The sequence below is a fragment of the Gymnodraco acuticeps genome, unplaced genomic scaffold, assembly GCF_902827175.1.
Source record: "Gymnodraco acuticeps unplaced genomic scaffold, fGymAcu1.1, whole genome shotgun sequence".
In the NCBI taxonomy this organism is placed as follows: Eukaryota; Metazoa; Chordata; class Actinopteri; order Perciformes; family Bathydraconidae; genus Gymnodraco; species Gymnodraco acuticeps.
This window is the reverse complement of record NW_022989974.1, coordinates 1965745-1986759: the sequence shown is the minus strand read 5'-3', so window position 1 is coordinate 1986759 and position 21015 is coordinate 1965745. Positions and strand designations below refer to the sequence as shown.

The window sequence follows — 21015 nt, the reverse complement described above, 5'->3', positions numbered from 1 at the left end:
CTCGAGGTAATTTATAAACACACGCAAAAAAGAAAATAATTAAATAAATCTAGACCGCAAAAAAAAGGGAACATAAGTATATGTTCACCAAATTGTGTGTTAATCTGTCCAACGCTGTTAACTAAGAACCACAAATGTCCACCTCAAGTTAGTTTATGTAATACAAAAGTCTGTACAAAGGTTCTCGGCACTGCTCAGAAGTGGATTTACAACTGAGTGTATTATAGTGAAACAAAAAAAGGACCCATACAATTAAAAGTACATAAAATGTCATGTTTTTATTTTCTTTTTAGTCATATTTTTACTTAGCATTGTAAATCTATTTTCAAATAGAAAGCATTCTATACAGCATCAGGCAGGAAATGTCTCACTTTTTACACATTTGCTGTCTCTTTTGATAAATAGAGGGAAGAGGCGTGTTGGGTCACGCTAGCACGCTGTGGTAGTCTGGTGGATACACGGTTATATTTAGTGCAGTTATTGCATCACAAAGCAACCATCCCAAAAAAAAGTAGTGCAATTTTTTTTCTTTAAATCTACTCACACAGAAAGAGGAAGTCCAGATGGTCTAAGGCGTTTAAAGTTGTTCAATGTTAGCTTAGTATTGCATACAGAATAAGACAGAGGAAACTAAATGATAACCCTTGTAAAAATTGTGCTTCATAAATTGAAAAACTTCAACTGCTTTTATCAGTCGCTAAATTGGTCCGCTTTGAAAAACATACTCTGCCAAAATATAATGAAAATAGCTAATTGGTGAACTAAAGCATGCAGGGCTTTAATGATTCACTCATTCATTTTTAATCATCAAAAAAAAAATCCTGGGCCTGATCTGGGACAATTTTTTAAGTGAGTGACTTTTAAAAGTGCGTCAACCAGTGTCCACCCAAATAATGTCTGTGGATAAATAAAGTGATGCGTTCTGATTATTATTTTTGAGTCATAGTGTTGTTAGTGGTGTGAGGAGTGAGTAGCCCCAAATACAAGACTATCACTACAAGACAACGAGGAGAATCAGAATCAATGCATTACTGAAATACTTAACTGTAAAAAGAAACAATCAGATTTCATGCAACACTTGCATAGATTTTTTTTTTTTTCAATCATGCTGATTTTTTTTGTCTTCAAAATATACAGAACACTAGATAGAGATACCTGTGAGACATGGAAGCAGTAAACCAGTAACTCTTAAAGCCGGCTGTTAACACTTAATCGGCTGGTGGACTCAATAATAATATTAATAATGCAGGAACAGAATGACATCATGTCACGAGTGCTACGAGTCCTTCACGAGCACGACACATTCGTGGATTTGAGCGCAATGAGTGTGTAGGACTTACACCTGAGGATCTGCTTTGATAAAAACCGGAATAAAACTGCAGTACGTAACACAATGAGTGGCAAAGACACACAGGGGGGGGGGGGAGATTAAGTGTAGAAACTGTGGATGCTACAATCAATAACGTGCTACAATCGAATTACAGGGCGATCGGTTGGGTTTTGGAGACACCGGGTGGCGCTGCTGGAGCTGCAAAAAAGGCATGCAAGCTTACATTCTCTGGAGATCTGAAGCTGCAGCGTGTGCTTAATAATATGTGAATGATTCCATGTAAACAAGCGAGTTTGGCAAGTAATTCACCCTTTAAAAAGATAACATTCCCTTTTTATTAGTTGTGTTTACATTCTCTGTGCTCGTTTTTATATTTTTTTCGTCTTCCTTAAGAGGTGTAAAGAGTGATTGTGCAACAGCAAAAGACGAGTGATGCCCAGAAAGAAGCACTGTAATGTACTGCAGCTTCATACCACGTGTGTGTGTGTGTGTGTGTGTGTGTGTGTGTGTGTGTCTCCATCACCGTCTTCAGAGTAAAAACACATGGGTGGCAACATTTCTCCAAAAACAACAAACAAGTCCATATAAACAAAATCCAACAAATATAGTAGCAATGAAACAAAACCAGGTGCCCATTCAGTATATACATTGTAATCAAATGCATTACTATTTCCCATAAGAAGACATTCCTACATTAGTTTATCCGTAAAGATCATTCAGTTCCTGTTCTGACGTCAATGTGCAAATAGTCTTAAAATAATTATACTCAAACATGCAATAGTAAAGATAGTTAAAAGTCTTAGGAATTTTAAGGCCAGTATATGAGACATCCTACAATAGAGAAACTTTAGGCGGAGCAGCTAAAGTTTGAGTTTGCGTACAGCTGGTAGCCTGAAACCTTTCCATTGCAGAGGGGAGCCCTGTTGACTTTAAGGGGAAACCGACCACCTTTTGTGGACATCCAACCAGTTTTGATGATAAATGTAGTCGATTGAAGCGATATATTCCTCAGTGCATGCTATATTGATAGAAAACTGAGTTCTCCTGCTACAAAATCTTAATTTTTTAGGTGACTGATGTATTTTGATGCAAGGAAGAACTACAGGCAACCTTAACTTAGATTAGTAGTATCCCCCCCTGGTGGCCAGGGGGGCTTGCATGCTCTAAAGCCGCTCTAAAAAATATTTAACCAGTCTATACAACCAGAGGATGGCAAAGGCAAAGATACATCTTACAGAGTTTCATCTCACTCCTAGGAGGAGCTGGAGGAAACCCTGCGTCTGCAGACACAATGCCTCCTGGTAAATGCAGGCAGGAGGAAGCAGCTTCGTCGATCAATAAAGCATGCACAGAGTTTTTTTTGCTTTTTTCAATTGATTCAATTAACCATAAAAACTGATTGGACATCCACTTAAAAGGTGGGGAATTGTCCCTTTAATCTGAAAGACTTGACCCTGAAGAGGTCAGTGCGACCCCTACAAATAATTAAATCTGGGAATCTGGAAGAGAGTGACTGTCAATTCTTAAAAAATCAAACTAAAGTTGTGTACTTGATAAACTGGGCATCTGTTTCTGATTTGGAGCAGGTTTTTTCATCTCTAAGTTGTGTGTTTGGGACAGTTGGAGGGCTGATCTGGAGGCCGGGGGGGGGTTCCTCAGTAGGTGTCTCGGGGCCAGGGGCGGCTGCGCTGGCAGTTGTTCCTCTGGTTGTGGCCCTGCTGGGCCTCGCGCTGCAGCAGCCGGTCCTCTGACTCGTGCCCGTTGGCACTGTGGGCGCTGCTGCTGCTGTGCCCGCGGTGGGGGGGGTACACGTCCCTGTAAGTGCGAGCATGGCAGGGGGAGGCAAACTCATCCTCCTCCTCCTCCTCTTCCTCCTCTTCTTCTTCCTCCTCTTCGTCCTCCACAGCCACCCTTTGGCCCGGGCTCCCCCTCCGGCCGTGGGACAGGGAGTCGCTGGCCTCGTCAGACGGCATGAGACTGTCCTGCTCCAGGGGGGAGGGGGCCTCCTCACCCGCCTCCTCCTCACCCTCCAATCCCCCCGCCTCACGAGGCTGCGGCTGGTTCTTGTTCTGGAGGATCATACCGTCATGGAGGGGAAGGAAAGAAAGAAAGAGAGTCAACAGGAAGCTCTAAGAACAGGATGGATTTTTAAGCAACTCAAACGTTTTATGGTAACAGAAGACAGCAAACTCACAGAGGGTCGATAACATAAAACACTACATCCTGGAGGACTTTGAAGGAAATCTATCTTCAAACAACGTTACAGTGCATATTTATATTAAAATGTAATGCTTGCTGCATCGTTCCTCTAGTCCTCACTGACTGCAAACACACACCTTCGTTTTTTTAGTCCAAAAGCCGTTTTCTTATCAAATCCCAAAGGCCTCATGATTGTTTTATTATTTTACTTTTTATGTATTAATTTATAAATATTTCTTAATTTTATTTTTTAATGTATCTTTCATTTTAGTTTTAAACTGTGTTGTTCTAACTGCTCTGTACAGTACCTTGAACCTACCTCTGTGTATAAACCAAGCTTTAAAAATAAAACTGCCTAGCCTTCCTAAAGTTCAGCTGAAGTTAAAATGATGCTTCAAAATGTAAATCAATTAATTCCATAACCTCAATAGAAGCTTCAAATGTAAAAGAAAACACAACATTCTGTACTGAATGTAATACAAAATCTGCAAGTAACAGAATAAAACAGAAGGGGTTTGACTATGTTAATATTTGGCATGCAGCAGTTTTGGTAAAGTCTCTTCAAAGTCCTTTTTAGTTTCCAGTGTTTTGTCTGCTTGAGCACAGATTGATACAACCAAAACAACAATGCCAGTGAAACGTTTGTATGGATGGTCAGGAGGTTAATCCAGAACATAACAGTGCTGATGTTATGCTCTCCGTTTATTGTTGTGTAAATGATGCATTTAGTTCTGTTGAATACATTATTTAAGCATAAATCTTTAATGTCATTCAATATAGCACCATGTGTTACAGTGAGTTGGGGCACCATTCACAAGCATGCTGGGAAAAGGACGAGCGCCGAATGAAAAATAGAGAATAAGCGTTCAGATTTCTACATTTCATTCAAACGTTTTATAATTTCACAAAGGTGACAATCTCAGTTACGGTTTAAATTGACACTGCTTTGTGAATTTTTCTCCCGAAAAGCGTGTGGAGCTGTGATTCACCTGAGACCATCGGGTAAAGGAAGGGATGCAATGAAGAAAAAAACAACACGTCATATTTTCTGTGGTGAGATCTGAATGAATAAAATGCTGTTCATTCACTTTCTCAGCCGCTGCGTAGTGTACAAGGGCATTGCTGGGGTTGAGAGTGCAAATATAAATACATATAAACCCTACTACTCACCCCATTTTGTAAGCGTTCATTCAATTAATTCCTGTGTTTCAGAAAACTGCAAAAATGTTAAGCATGGATGAGTGAGGACAAACAAGACAACAATCAAAACCAAACGAAGGAGTGAGAATCTGAGATGAGAGCTGGTAGAGACAGTGACAACAAACAACGTGTTCAAAACAGGATTTCTAGACTTACATCAGTATTTAAACAGTGCTTTCTACACAGGTAAAGACACACTCACCTGGAGGCTGGAGATGGCAGAAGGCGGGGTCATCAGAGTTTGCTCCAGCAGCGGGTTGAGAGGCGTGTTGCCCGGGAGGTGAGTCGCACGCCAGTAAATCTCCAGGTACTCAGCCAAGTGCTCACATGCATCCTCCAGCTGGTTCTCATCCAAAATGACATCAAACATATCCTTCAAGTGAACGAAAACAAAAAAGAGCAATTACATCATCTTGTATTCAGTGGCAAAAAGACTTAATTTTGCAGGCTGAAAGGAGCACTTCAAGTCGGTCAAAATATAAAATATAACCTGCATGGAAGTAAGCCCAAAATCCAGGAGCTATAGGGACTTTAAATAAATACTTTTGATGACTTGAGATGTAAAAGACTTGGAAGTTTAAACCTAGAAACTACTTTACACCTCTGGATAAGTATAGTCTCCTCTTTCAGTAATAGGATTATAACCATACTGTAGGTATAGTTCTCTTCAAATAAGGTGTATTGGTTGATGTTTGTCTATCTACTCAATTGTTAAAAAAGTATTACAATTGGGTATAGATATTACAATTGGGTGTCATATTTTTTTATAATCCAAGAATTAAGTGACCCTTTCTTCAGTTATTTTACTTTTTCCGTTAATGTTTCACATGTCAAATGCTGAAAATGCTCATAATGCTAATATGTTGATGTTCCACAAGTATAACTTTAACCATGTACACTGTCTTAATTTGGGGTGTGAGCATGATAACATGTGAACATAAGCACAACACAAAGTACAGTTGATGGGTGTCATTGTTTTTTTTTCCATATATATGATCTTTAACCAAATAAAAGTCACATATTCAACAAATTAAAATATCCAGCTGTTCATTGTTATTCTCTACCTGTCCACCAGTCTTATCCAACTCTCTTTATTTGACCTGCAGTAACCTCTTTCCATCCAGTCAACTGAGCTCCTCCGCCCACCTGCTCACCTGTTTCCACTTCCCTAATCAGCCCTGTGCTATTTAACCGGCCGTTACCTCTCATTCCCTTTGGTACGGTCAATGTTGCCGTGTATCATTGTTTTTCTAAATTTCTGTTACATAGACCGGCCTGTCGTGATGGTGAGATGAAGCCTTATGAAGCTTTGAAGCTTTCCAGCCAATTGGTTCGCAAAAGGGTTCATCTCATGAGGCTTCATCATGGGCTTCATTTGAGCACAAACCCCCCTGTTGGTCAAAGTGTGTAAAACAGGCAGATTGGACATCTCAACAGTGTGCTCTATCTCAAACCGAGTTCCCAATGAGTAAAGCCTTAGAATAACTCTAAACAACAAACATAAAATCATATTTTCATGTTAACAATATTGTATTTATTCCAGTTGATTATGATTGAAAAGCCTAAGGAGGCTGGTAAACATTGCAAAGAGGGATTTGTATTCCTTAATAATATTCGTAAACTTAACCATGTTGTAGCCTGAGAAAGGCTAAACCATATCAAAGAATACATTTATTAACTGCATTATCTAATTTAGCTGCAGCTTTTATAAAACAAAAAAAGACGTATTGACGAGTCGTTGAACCAGGGACCCTGCGGTTGTGAGTCAACTGCTTTCCAGCTGAGCCACAGCTCACACACTGAATCTACCTGAAAACACTGTACGTTATTTATTCCTGTATTTATTCATGTTTTTATTCCTACATTTATTTATGCTTTTATTTATTTATACTTGTGACATGTTCTGACCTCTATATAAGTGAGGGTCTGAGCTCTCTTAATTCCATCGTGTCACCGGGCCCGGGTACAGGAGGGGTAATATGGTTCATTATGCATCCATGGGTAATATGAGCGTTGTGGTTCAACCGATCTGAATCGCTTCCTGAAGCAGTCACGTGGTATCGACAGGTAGCGAGGCTTCGTTTGTCATCGATGACGTCACCGGCCCAAAACGATACAAGCCTCGATACAAGCTTCACAAAAAGCTTCGGGATTACTCGACACACGTTCCGAAGCCTCGGCGCAATACGTAACATCACTACCCACCTGCACTTTTCCATGGACTCAATACTGCTTCTATTTGGATTTGTCTACACATGCCAGTAAGCGCATATACTTTCATGTTTGCAATAAAACCTAAATGTGGGCCCTTCCCTTGCTCCTTCACTTAACCCCCATGCCAATATGTGAACCAAATGTCCATCCAGTAGTTGTTGATATATTTCAAAAAGACGAACAATGTGAACCGGTTAAAGACAAAGTCAGGGGAACACCAAAGTCAACAGGTTTTATCCTCTGGGCACCAGTAATGTCTTTTGTTTGCATCGAACAGTTAATGAGATATCAGATAAAGAACTAGAAAAGGAAGCCTCCACTCACAGGGGGGCACTGAGAGAGTTTGTCGGCAGCCATCATCTGCACATTCAGGTGTTTGCTCTGAGACTTCCCTCTGGATTTGACTAGCCTCTGGAGCACCTGAGAGACAAAACAGGGACAAAAAAGAAAATGTCAAAAATGGGAAAGTTGAGGCAGTCTGAGTTCATGAGAGAAGTAACTTACTGTACCTTTGGTGAGGAAACTTTGACGTAGACGATGATGGGAGCGAGCGAGGTTTTGGCGAGCTGTGCGGGATGGTTGATGGTGTCAGCGTCCAGAATCACCAGCTGCAGGGTTTTGGCGAGTTCAAATATCCTCTCGATCTCACTCTGAACCTCGGCTGCACGGATACAAAAGATTCTAGTTGCAACTTGTTGCTTCTTTATACTAAAATATTTCATAATGACAATGTTACGCTCACCTAGGCTGGAGCGAGTGTTGGATCTCTCCATGATGGGTCTTTTGTTGAGGACAGATCTCTTGGCTAAAGACAGGTCGGCAGTTACACGTGTGATTGAGATTCTGCCACAAATATAAAGAGGAAACATATGCTATGAGACTTTTACATTTGATTTGCTTTAACTACTGATCCAACATATCTACAGAGACTATTCTGTTATGTCTTCATAATACTGACCTTCCATCAAATCTGTGTTTCAGGAAGTCAAAGAGAGCTTTCTGCATCATATCTGTTACCTAGGTGGGAAGATAAAAGGTAAGAAACATATATTTTCTAAAGACAAATCTCCACAAGAAATAATGTGTTGCTGTGGTTTAAAGGTCCCATGTCATGCTTTTCCGGTTATTACCCGTCCCCTTGTGTGTTATGAAGGTTTTTCTGCATGTAAACGGTCTGCAGAGTCACAAACCCTCAAAGTACACCCTGTAGCGAGTACAACTCTAACACAGAAAATACCTGTCTATGCTGCCCCAGAACGCCTCGTTGGGATTTCTCTTTTTCCATTGTGTACTTCTTGGGTACAGTGACGTATTTGGGTATAGTGACGTAACATTACGTCCGCGGAGCCGTTACGTTTGGACCAATCCGCGGACTTCCTCACACACACACACACACACACTCGGCGGGACGTTGCGAGGTTCGCTGCTGCGAGGAGCGGGCCACTGTGAACTGGCTCACTGGTGTGGGGTCGGCGAGACAGCGAGGAACTCAGCCTGAGCACACACACAAACTCCCAGCCAGGCTGCGGGTGTGTGTGTCAGTTTCGGGCTGGGTTTCGCTGTGTCTCGCAGACGGCCACAGGGCTCACAGGGAGGGGGGGGGGGGTGGCAGGAGCTCCAACAAGCCGTTTAGGACAGAGAGTGAATACACATGCTATACTGAGATGCTGTATGAGAAACCAATGTGAGTTTGGAAAATTGCACAATATACATTTATTTTAGTAGACCTCAACAATGGAATTATGATCAGTAGAAATGGCCATGACATGGGACCTTTAAAGTCTAGAGAAGCCAAAACGAGGCCTCAAGTAAAAGTATTTTTACTTTATATGAAAACATTCATCCTTTTCTAACTAGTTGGATATTTTACAAGACATATCTCGTTTTAATCTCTTGAGGGTGCCTGTAGATTTGAGGCTAGATCACTTTGTAAAAAAACGTTTTGGTACATGGAGGCACTGCCAGCACTACCCCAAAAACAAGAGGAATCAGCTTTCTTGGTCAATACAGAACGCACTGAGGAACATATTGCTTCTTTGGACTACATTTGCTGTCAACACATATTTGACCTCCACAAAAACAAATGACTACATCTAAAATAAAACATCAAGCAAAATGTCCGTTGGCTTCTTAAAGATTATTGGACAATATATTAAACAGATTTCAGAAATGAAAATCCCAGCTTCCTTAATAGATTCCTTAATTCTCATTTGAACAAAAAGCAGCAGTGCAGGAACATTTGAACAGAGAACAGAGTGAAGCAGCTGCTGGAGGTGAAACGTAGAGAGACTGACCTCATAGCCCTTCAGCGAGGGTCCCACGAGGACCACCGGCCTCATAGAGGGCACCACATCGTAGGGAGGGACGTGTTCCTGCCAGAAATAGGGGATGACGAGGGAAGGGGAATGAAGAACAGAGACAGCAGAGGTAAGATAAAGGGGGGATGAGTTTGTGTTTGTGAAAAGCATAAACATCAGGTTTTCTGCAGAGTTGAGGAAAACTAATCGAGGACTTTTTGTTCCACTGAAAAAAAAAACTGGCTACACATAATGTCAAACAACAGTAATCCTCTGTAGCACTTTCAGTTTAAAAGGTATGTAGTTTGTTAAAGTAATTGTAAGGTATAACTTTTCCTGCTAGCTGGTTCATAAAATATATAATTTATGATTATTTTTAGACTCTCAAAGACCTGCAGATAACCTAGTAAAGTCCTTTGAAGATAAACGACAACAAACATGTATTCTTCACAAATGCTGTTTCATCATAGAAAAAACAAAACCTACCTGTTTTTGCTTCTGTTTGGCTTGTGAAAACAAGAAAATAGCAATCAATGAAAGCAAAATGAAGGAAGAAGAAGACAGCAAAGGGGAAACGTTTTTTTTGTTCAAGCATAAAGAAGAAGACCTGTGGTACTTACATTCACCTGCAGATGGCGGTGTTGTCCTCCAGTTCCCTGTCACCAAGCTAGAGGAGTTACCCCCTGTTTTCCTGCAACAGCAACACTCAAAATGATTAAACTAATATTGAGGAAATGGCACATGAGATGTTTGACAAACTTACCTTTGTTTCTGCTCCTGCTTGAGTCTCATGGCCTCCAGTCGTAGAGGGCTGGGGATAAAGGTGATGTCTGCTCCCTCCTTCACCAGCCGGCCGATCCACCAGTCATTGTTATACTTCTGTAAAATTCAGAAGAACAACAGCACCGCGTCACATATCATCTTTTAGTGTAGTAGAGGAGCTCATCATCACTAGCCACAGATATTATTTACTCACTTCTTTGATGTGCAGGAAGTCTTTGGCATCGAAGTTGACTGCAGCTCCTTGGACAGGACAGTCCTCGTCCAGAGCCCCGCAGTAACTCACATTCGTCTTTACTGCAAACGCTACAGGTTTGGACTGTACAAACAATACGATTATCACTTGTTAGCGGTGTAGACTAGACACAAATATTTGACACTGTTTGGACTCCAGTCATGAATCTTGTGACATTACATTTGACTCTGACAGCAGCCAATGACTACACATAAGACAATTGACAAAGAATGTACTATTTTTACGAGTACTCAATAAAAGGTGTTTATGTGAACAGAATACGGTTTGGTTCAGGTAAACCTAATTATTTTTTTGGCTAAGCTACACAACTAGTTTACATAACGTAACACGTGTAGCGACTTTTTTGAGTTGAAGATTTGAAGTCGCATTGTTGTCTTTTACAATGGACCAGCACCAGAGGCGTTCCCATACACACAGGCGTTGGAGCTGAAATCCCAGAAGGATGAAGTGCTCTGACAAACAGTGCCATCTTTGCGCAAAATGATTATACAGGAATGAAAAGTCAATAAATAAACATGTTGTTAAAACTTTTTCTTTCTTTTTTTCTCCGCGCAAACCCCCCCCCCCCCCCCCCCCCCCGCCCGCTGCCACCACCCGCCCAAGTATATTTCAGATCTGTGGGAAACACTGCAATCAATAAGTAAACTGCAGAGTTTGTCTTTTGTCGATGTCCTGATTTCCTGAGTACTTTTTCAGGACTAATGAAAGTTTAGGACCTGGACTTGACTTCGGACCTGTTGATCTAGACTTGAGGTTTGCCTTGAGATTTTATAGCCAAGAATTTAATGATTGCAGAACAATTTGTTTCCCACCTCTGGTTAGCACTGAAGAGAGCAGTTTGGCTGTAGATGTGCTGTGGATTTAAAAGCATATGAATGCTAAAGTATATCTTATGCATATTATTATTTACACAAAGTAAGGTTATAGTAGTGGTCAGTTCACAGCAACAGTTTGGTGACCAATAAAGTACACAGCCTGTCATAAAAGGCGCCGTTTTTAATCAGCCTTGAGTGTGTTACAGTTACAAACACCCGACCAGATGTAAACATTAAGAGCAGTAACAGGTTGATACATAACATGATTCAGAGATGCCGTGCTTAGTCTTGAATAGACTTAATTCTACTTCTGTGAACATGCAAGTGTCTAGTTGAACATAAACAGTAAGAAGGATTTGACTGTACGTCCAGATCCTTCACATTTTATATCAATTCGTTTTCTTTGTGTTTTTGGATATTATGTTCATCAGGGTATACATTAAAGTCATTCTGGATCATTGGAGCACCCACATGCATCCCCCCGCTTATAAAACAGTTGAAATACTGAAGTTGGTATCAGTGTATATCGGTGTATAAAGGTACCTTGGCTCTGTCGAGCTGCAGCTGTGCCTGGCGCTCGGCTTCACGCCGATACGCCTCGCGGTCCTCCTCTGCTGACAGGTCTGAATCCGACGGTCTACTGTTGTACGAATCAGCCGACCCCTGTCAGGAGAGAGACATCTGTAATTAATTTTTTTTTTTTTTTAGACCATCTAGTAATGCGAAGATTACAGAGGGATATTACTATGAGTTTGCACAGATCTACTGCTTCTGTTCATGCTTTCATCTGACTTTCTGTTCTGCAGTCTGTGTGCAGGTGTGCATGCAAATATGTGTCTGCATTCAGGAACACATTCATGTATCTACAACACAATGCATTGCTCTCCCACACCAGCCATCCTCTGGTAGACCAAATATAGCACAAAGGAGGCAACTGCTTCCTCTTCTCTCCTGCTTGGCCCCAATCCACTCCATCATCCCCCACAGTGCAGCACATATATACATCCTCTGTTCCCCATGTTTATTCTCCAAGGACATCTCCTCATTAGCTAAATATATGCTGGTTATCATTTGTATTGTTTGAGGTTTAAGGACAAATCCCAGTGATGGCTCGCACACTAAGCTGAAAGCGACAGATAAAGCCCACAAAGAGACATTTTACACAAAGTAAAAATGGCTTGAAAAGTGCTGTTGGCTTTTATTAAAAACCTGTAAAGCGGTTTCCTGTTCATATTTTCTTAAATGTCTGTGTCATAACCTGTAGAGCTAAATCGATCACTTGTTTAAATTTCTTCTGCTAATCATTTAAATAGACAAAAAACGACATTGCAATTATTCCTTAAAATGTGAGGTTTATATGAAAGTAACTTCAATATGTTTGGGTTTTTGACTGAAAAAAGACATTTGAAAACAACTCCATGGACTCTTACAACAAATGATAATGGGCAGTTTTCTTCAATGTTACAGATATTTCTTTAGCCAAAACAAATAATGGTTAATGTAGAAAATTGATGGTAACCATGATGTTTAGGTCCTAAGATTAAAACATAAAAAGGAGGTGATGCAGTTTGTGTGTGTGCTCTCCTATATTTGACATCTATTTAGATTCTCTGAAGGAACACAGTCTTGAATCTGTCGGTAAAGAGAACCGCTGCAGCAAAAACTAATCCAAGTCGGGCAACAGAGAGAAAGGGAGAGAGAGGAAGAGTGGGGGGGAGAGGAAGAAAAACACAAAAAGAATAAAAGAAGTGATGAATGAGGCAGACAAAGTTAAACCTCTCACAGGTTACTCCATTATGCATACTAACATTCACATATGTAGAGACTATCCAAGCGTAATCCTGCAAAGATTTAAATAAACGAAAGAAAAAGCACAAATCACAGTTTCCTCTCTGGGTTTCTTCTGCTCCAGAGTGCAGGGACTTAGTCCTGGTCATCCATCTTGCCCAACATATACAAACGAATCCTCTGGAGGACCAATTAGCAGCAGCACAACAAAAGGCAAATCAGGCATAAAAAAGTGCCACGACATGAAGAACAACCACCACCTTTCTGCACTTCAGAATGCATATATATATCATCCAAAATAATGTTTTACCACCTCAAGCCCCAGAGAAACGGCGAGCGGACACCTCTCCTCGTTTATTTTTTAGGTTGTGTGTCTATGTTAGATAACTAGATCTGATTTCTAGCACTCACAAGCTCTGCAAGGCAACACTGCACCAGTGCCAGAGCAGCACCGAGAGAGAGAAGAGAGATGGGGAGGAGGAGGAGGGGGGGGGGGGGTTGAATATCGTTGACAAGACATACTGAAAAGAGAAGAATGTTTACGAGGACGGAGAGTGACTGAAAGATGGTTGGAGAAACGAGAGAGTGTATAAACGATTTATACGACAAGATAAAGCGAGGCTATCTCGAGGGGAAGATGGGATTAGAACATAATAAAATGCTATGAAGGAGTGGAGTGAGACTTAGATATCTATCCTCATCACATATAGAAGAAAAGAGGGGAAACAGCAAGGGGGGGGGGAGGCAGAAAAAAGACCACGAGAAGACAGACACACAGATAGAGGCGGTCACAGAGAGTTTCATACCTGGCTGATTAGGAGGACGGCGCTAGAGCCTGTTACAGACATGAATCTGAATCTTTCTCACTGTAACAGCGTCCCTGTCTTCACTCGCTCAAACACACACAGACATTAAAGTGGAATAAATATGGTGGTGGGCGCAAGGGAAAGGCGTTATGTCAGAGAGCTGTTTAATGATGTTGGAGCACACAAAGCTGCCTGGGCTGTGATTTCTGTTCATTATTAATGTTTGGACATGAGGCTGTGGACCTCTGCTGCACACAGGCTACCTGTCCAACCCTCAAACAAAACAGCCAATGTGAGTGAACAGAAACGGTGTGTTTTTGCAGGTGAAACTGAGCTGCAATGCAGAGTGTAATGATGTGAGTGCATCTTTTATCGTCTGGTCTAGAGGATGTCTTGTTTCTTCTGTTGTTTTTTTTTTACTGCTAATGTCCCTGTCTGGAGGCTAAATTTAACTCTGTTCCTTCCTATTCTGCTTCTGTGATTATTCTTCACACTGCAACACTGATGGCTTCAGCTCCACAGGGAGGGGCCGACAAGGAAGTGTGTCATCCAGATAGTCGAGTCCCCGAGAGGGCCAAGTAATCCTATAAGCTAGGGATAGAGCAGCAGGGGACTTCTACATTAATTTGAAACATTATCCTACTGATACATCAGTACATCAGATTAACACAGTGTTTCTCAAACTTTTTCATACCAAGGACCACTTAACACCACAAATATCCAAAAACACATCGTTTTTCTAGAACAGATTACAAATCGCCTGAAAATGGTACAAACAGGTGGCAACATGTGTGATGAAGGTGTTGCGCTGGGCTATATCATGCAATTGAAACTTAAGCTTGCTCCATTGCGGAGATATTCCCGCGAGAGTGCGGAAAACTTAAATATATTTATTTATTTAAAATGTGAAATTTTACCAATATACTGACGGACCACTAGGGGGCGCTCACGGACCGCCAGTGGTCCGCGGACCACACTTTGAGAAGCACTGGATTAACACTTTGCTTTCAATTTCTCTTGCATGGTATGAAGGATTGACTTTAACATTTGCTTTGTTCCAAATGTGTAGCTTAACTAACTATCCATAGTAACGTATGTCAAGTATATTTGGTCTCCACCAACTCCTGAACTAAGTATCTGGTTTTAAAGTTGCTTAGTGCTGCACTATGTTCACCAAGTACAGTAGTTGCTAACTTTGTCTGTCTGCTGTTTGGAGTAGGAAGTGTTCAGTTGGTTTATCAGGGCTTTTTGGATGTTGTTTTATTAGATACTGCATGTTGTAGTGTTTTTTTCCAGATCTGAGTGAACCCTTACAGTAAAATGAGGCGGAGGAGACCAAACATTGAGCTAAAATTGGTTTTAACGCTGTAGACTCAGTTGATAATTCTCTGTAGGTTCATCATAGAGTGACTTCCTTTTCATAACACATAGTAATTTAATCCATAGTGAACATGTTTTTTTTAAGTTCTTTGAAGTTACTTATAAATTGATATCAATAATGTTTAATCCCTGCTTGTTAATGATTTAAACTCATACTGTTATGTATGCAAGTACATCCAATTGTTATAGTCACATAGTGCTCAAAGGAAGGCTTACTGAACCAAAACCAGCTGATACTGACAGGTTTTGGTTGCTGACTTTGGTTTGATGTCACTGGAAAACCTCAGAAAGGCTATATGCGTTTCATGGAAATTCATGTTTTAGTTTTTTACTTTCTCCGACTTCAAGATAAGCTTCTTCCAAAAGTCACTCTCTAAATGAATGCTGACTTATTCCCGCTGGCAATGCTAACATTCTGATGTTCATGTTAATCTTCATAGTTGAAGATGGGAATGTGTGGTTTTTGGCATATTTGGTTAGATAATTATAGAAATGTTGACCTACTGATTATGGCACTGAATAAACAGTTACAATACCACCAAAAATACTATAATTCAACCTTTAGGAGTCATGATGTCTAGACAAACTTTAATGGCAATCCATGAGATAGTTGTTGAGATATTTCAGCCTGAACCAAGGGATGGACTGACACACAGATCTATTTTGTCATCCCTAGGTCCACTACGCTAGCATCACCAGAAGGAAAAACACAAACAAAACAACTGCAAGCCTTAAAGATGAAATGTTGAAAACATATTATTTTAAATAAATGTATTTAAAATGCCCAACGCAGTATGTTATTTAAATACAAAACCAATAGGCAGGAAGTGCATGCTATTACTAAAACCAAATTCCTCAGGCTTTTTGGGCAGGAAAGAGAATCTGCACAACAGCAGAATATAATATTCAGGAGGCTGAAACACCACGAAAAACTGCAAGCTCCAGTGATTTGGAAATCCAGTAGCCAAATATCCAATTTCAGAAAGTGTTCGATTAACTGTGCGGTCGTACTTCAATGTCAGCAAGTTACACATGCACAGAGCTCTCTGACACACAACGCAATAAATCACTCAGTGGTTACATCAATATCAAAGTCAACATCAGGCATACTGTATGTCAAATTGATCAATCACAAGGAACTGTGAAGAGCGCAAACACGGGGATGATGGCAATCAAAAAGTAGAGCAGGGGAAGAAAATGAGAGAAACAAAGCATTGCTGAAGAAGGAAGACAAAGGAACACAGAAAGAGAGGAGCAGCAACAATGTAAAGGTTACAAAGAGATGAAGAAGGAGACGAGGAGAAGAAGAGTGTGTCGAGACGAGTCATTTGTACTTACTCAGTTAATGTGCTGCTGCTGCCGGTCCCTCCCTCTCTCTCTACACACTACATGCTGTAAAATGCAGACTGTCCTGTGTCCCGTCCCCTAACCAGGGACAACCTGCACTGGAGCCGGCAACACCTTCTTTTCTATTCTTACCCCACCTCGTCCCATCCAAACACACACACGCACAAACAACGTGAACCAACGCAGCTTTTTGCGTCACTTGATCGAACCACGTCTCCAAATGTACATCCCCATTCTTGGTTATTAAAGTCCACTTCAACACGCAGAGGAAGAGAGGAAGAGAGGAAGAGAGGAAGAGGGGAAACGGAGAGGCTGCAGCTCAAAATCTCTCCTCCCGTCTCAAACCCCTCATGTCCTACATATGTAACACATATATATCCACACTTATGGCAGCATACTGCTTATTGTATCCTGCTGCAGAAATGAGTCATACTCCACTGCTCCTCCATAGACACCCCACCCCTATCACAGACAAGAAACTATCTGCCTTGTTTAGGAAATCTACTCGCTCTGCATGAAACACTTTATCACATCATCTTTGGGTTTGGTGGTTGGGGGAGGGGTGGGGGTGCAGAGAGAGAAGGTATAATGATTGAAAATAAACTAAAAGGTGCTCGTGTGAACAATGAACCCACACATCACATCGCCTGAGGCCTTCCAAATGAGCATCATGAATATTTTAAGCTGTGCAATATTCTCAGGGAATCTGGAGATTGTCATTAAGCCCCCCGATCAGGATAACTAATGCCCCCGCCTGCAGAAGATGTCTGCTCAGCCCTTTTTCTTTCCTCTTTCTCACTAACGTCTCCCAGTTAGACTGCTGCACATTCCCTCATGCTAATGGTGCTGTGCATGAATCTTTTTTCATTACGTTTGCCATGAATCGTTCTGGTGAGAAAGGCGGGTGAATTTCAGGGTGGAACTTTTAATTTAATGAAGTCTTCAAACTACTTCCCTTTCAGCTACCTTTTAGTTATAGCTACAAGGAACAGTCAAATAAAGGATATTAATTGACATATTATGGATAATAAATCCATTGTTTTGTTTAAGTATCCTTAAAATGGCTACAATTGTTATTGCTCTCATACTGCAATTTTCCTTTACCGATGTTTGACACGGGGTGCTGCATTGTCATGTTTACACTAACTGTCCTACTCTTTTCAAGTAAGAATGCCAAATATGTGCTTCTTCTAGCTCCATGTGATGAACATTAGCTGCTTCTTTGATAGAAAATGATATATTATTTTGGGTCTGTCACATCAATCCAAATCACTTTGAAAAGTTGTGATGGCTGCTTTATATTCACTACACAATACTTAATTGACTACGTATCCAACTGGAATAACCATGGCTTAAAAAAAAGCTTAATCGATTAAAATAACAAAGAATTTAAGTTGGAACTGGCAACATGTTATTTCCCTTTTGCTTGTATTTACTAGAGATGCTTTACATTATTTTGTATATGAGTTGACATAGCCAATAAGAGAACAACAGATGATAATAAGGACCAAGCCATTATCGTTATTGATAAATATGCTGGAAATAACTTGGTTAATGTAATGCAATGATGATAAAGGGTTTGGTTTAAAGAAAAGTTAGAAAACATTGAAAGACATCCATCGCAATTTTGACTAACAAGTTGACATTGTTTAATTAATTATGTTGTAAAAGCAACAGTCCTGAACTATACTCATGTATACGGTCAATGTTTTTGTAAACAATGCCATTTATGCGATTATATTTCTATGTACTCTAATTATTTCAGCTCTAGATTAGTTAATCAGGACTAAACTGATACTTAAGACTGGGCTAAAGCCTACAGAATTAGTCTTGAAAGTCTTGAAGTTTCTATCATTGGTACATCAGTCTCCTTTTGAGGAAGGATATTTGAATCCTTCCTAACTTCCTATTATTATATCAGTATATTAACTCAAGTACTGCATTTATGTACACATTTGAGGCAAATATTGCACTATTTACTTCCCTACATGTTTTGATTAACTTTAGTTATATAAAGATTCATATTGGTAATACAAAATATAATCAACAAATCATTTAACATGTATTATATTAGGTTAAGATAATCTTTTTGGATCCCTTGGGGAAATGCACAGGCAGAAAATACTGTATAGTTAAAAAAAACTCCTTTATCAGTGGCAACATTTAAATGATGAACTGCAGATTGAGTACTTTCAATAGTATGTTTTCATATTTAAACTTTGTTTTACTTTAACATTAATTACATTTTGAATGCAGGACTTTTACCTGTGAATCCATTCTGTAGTATTACTATAGTTAAGTAAAATATCTGGTTTCTTTGTTCACCACTGCTCTGGCATATAGCTGCATTTTTGGGATGATCTCTGAATGTACATGTCAACCTCTTGACTCCTCACAGCCTGAATTGTACAGGCAAATCTGAACTACTGTACAGCTCTGACACCCACATAAAATACATATTCATAAAGCATCACTTGGAGGTTAATTAAAAGTGTCCTGATCAAATAAACTGATATGAAATGTATATCAGTGCTATGATTTACAGCAGCCCTGCAGTAACATCAAGTGCCTCAGAAATCAGTTAGAGTTTTGTATTAAATAACACCAAATCTCTGCCTGAGTGTGCCACATGTGCTTGACCTCAAAACATTAATTAAAAAGACTTGGCTGTGATGGGATTTTGATGTAACTCACAGCCGGAGTGAGATGCTTTCAAGTATTTTGCTGCTCTCTACTGGGCAAAACAACAACTGAAGCTGAGGAGGCTGCTCTAAGGATGAAGATGCAGAACAGAAACATTTATGTATTTGGTTCAAGGATGGTAAATGCAGAGCTACGAATCTCTTTTTGTAGCTATCGAGAGTCCAAAAAAGGAACTCGATTCCCCTTTGATAGCTTAAACCTTGGAAATACTGGCGTGACAGCAATACCAACAAAACAATGCAGTGACACCTGTTCAGTGGAAAAAACAACATGGCCTACATTTTCCATAGAAACTGCCGCTCTTCCCTCCCACTGACAATCAGTGTGATAATCGGCCTGTGACTGTGATGTACCCGGGAATGATGTTGTCTAAAATGTATGCATGAACAAGGAAAAAGGAAGCAAAGAAATGGCTCGGGGAGTTGTTGTTTTTTACCTGTCGTTTGATGAAGCTGGATGTTGTGTCAGAAGACGTGCTGCCATCTGAGCGTTTGAAGCGGCTCTTGCGTTTAGGCAACTTCCTGGGCAGCTGTGATGAAAGAGAGACACACACAGGTGAAGGAATACATATGGATGCATAGACAGATAGCATCAAACCTTTCAGCTTGCACTATGCTGATTCATGAAGCTTTTTCATGTTACATAAAGGTCTAAATTAAGAGAAAACTGGTGCAAAAGAACTGCTTTGTACCACAGCAGTGTCTATAATAGGCTGTAGCTTTGTCAATATCACATCTTTTTCAGGGCTGAATTATCCAGCTGCACATACTGTTCTGTCTCATATTTTCCCCAGGCCTCTTGTAACACATAATAAGAAAGCGTGGATGTTGCAGTGAGCATGCTGACAGCAGGCCCTGTAGATTCAGGCTACAGGTGAGTCAGAAACATGCATGGTCTGCCTGGTCCTTTAGCTAATACATTCAAGCAAATATTACTGATATGTGCTTGTTTTCTTTCTGTATTCTAAGGGAATGCAAAATAAAAATCCATTAAGATCAGACTCAAGCGTGAACATTTAGGGAGATCGTATCCTTTGAGTGTGTACCATATGTGAGCCATCTTAATGATCGCACCCACTGGCTTTTCACAGATCAAGCATCAATCTGCAGATTTAGTAAAGGCGGAGGAGGTGACATTTTTAAATAAATATATAAAAAAGTAGCTCGCTGCCTAATCGCGACGCCTCAATTTCAACAACAAGCAGCAACACATTAGAGCTAACCATTTCCTTTCTCACTTAACTCGTATGCTTCAATACAGGATTATAAAAAGTGTGGTTATTTACCTGAAAATAGTGCGATTGAGAGCCTGTTTCCACAGCAGACAGAGGGTCTACGGGCGATTTGGACATTTTGACTTGCACCATCTATTGAGAGCGCAGGGAGGCGGGTTGCACACAGACATGGGTTAACGTTACTGGAGGAAACAAGGGGCACAAAATACATTGAAAATGCAGTAAAGAGAGCGGGGGAAGCGGCATGGAGGAGCGGAAAATTGGGCAGGAAAAAAGGCGATTAATATCCGAGTAAAGCTGATAGAAAAAGCTAACAAAAATGGGTGTTATTATAGGCTACATCGGGGGTAAAAATGTTAAGCGAGCAGCAAAAATGCCGGAGCTAAAATAAACCGTTACTGGAGCGTCATCGAGGCGAGCAACCGTTCAGGTCCGTACTAAGTGTGAGGCTCTGCCGGGGGTGTCAAGGATGGCTTTCAGGGCACAAATAACAATAAAAAAGAGCATAAGCCTACAGGTGTACAATTATAATCTTTTTTTGTTTTTAGAGGTGTGTTAGTCAATATTATCACTATGGTCTCTCTCGTTTGTGTGTAATATGGAAGAGTCATACAAATTGAAACAACAGTAGATTGTATGTGGAATTTTCAAAGAATGGATCTCTGA

General features: G+C 40.4%; 1 protein-coding gene across 3 annotated transcripts; it reads right to left on the bottom strand.

Annotated features, from left to right (window-relative positions):
• Positions 1-259: 259 nt before the first annotated feature.
• On the bottom strand, positions 260-20795 carry LOC117542981 (voltage-dependent L-type calcium channel subunit beta-4-like). Of its 3 annotated transcripts, none has more exons than XM_034210890.1 (15): positions 20401-20795; positions 19552-19644; positions 11635-11754; positions 10217-10339; positions 10004-10119; positions 9861-9931; positions 9727-9746; positions 9238-9315; positions 7902-7960; positions 7686-7786; positions 7453-7604; positions 7268-7363; positions 4932-5102; positions 4700-4745; positions 3202-3399 (listed from the first exon to the last, which is right to left on the bottom strand). In XM_034210890.1, exons 1-14 carry the CDS (start codon positions 20479-20481, stop codon positions 4716-4718), a joined length of 1311 nt encoding a protein of 436 aa, XP_034066781.1. In that variant the 5' UTR covers positions 20482-20795; the 3' UTR covers positions 3202-3399; positions 4700-4715. The 3 variants fall into 3 exon arrangements, with proteins under 3 accessions (XP_034066779.1, XP_034066781.1, XP_034066782.1); XM_034210891.1 differs by having other exon boundaries at positions 3296-3399; positions 4700-4730; positions 20401-20794; XM_034210888.1 differs by lacking the exon at positions 4700-4745 and having other exon boundaries at positions 260-3399; positions 20401-20793.
• Positions 20796-21015: the final 220 nt, after the last annotated feature.

What these genes read in the sequence shown, in the direction of transcription:
- LOC117542981 (XM_034210888.1), bottom strand. Translation starts at nt 20,481, where the DNA reads ATGGTGCAAGTCAAAATGTCCAAATCGCCCGTAGACCCTCTGTCTGCT. An exon ending in TGCAGCTCGACAGAGCCAAG is followed by an intron (nt 10,340 to 11,634) that starts GTACCTTTATAC and finishes TTGTTTGTACAG; the next exon opens with TCCAAACCTGTAGCGTTTGC. An exon ending in TCAAAGTTTCCTCACCAAAG is followed by an intron (nt 7,364 to 7,452) that starts GTACAGTAAGTT and finishes TTTGTCTCTCAG; the next exon opens with GTGCTCCAGAGGCTAGTCAA.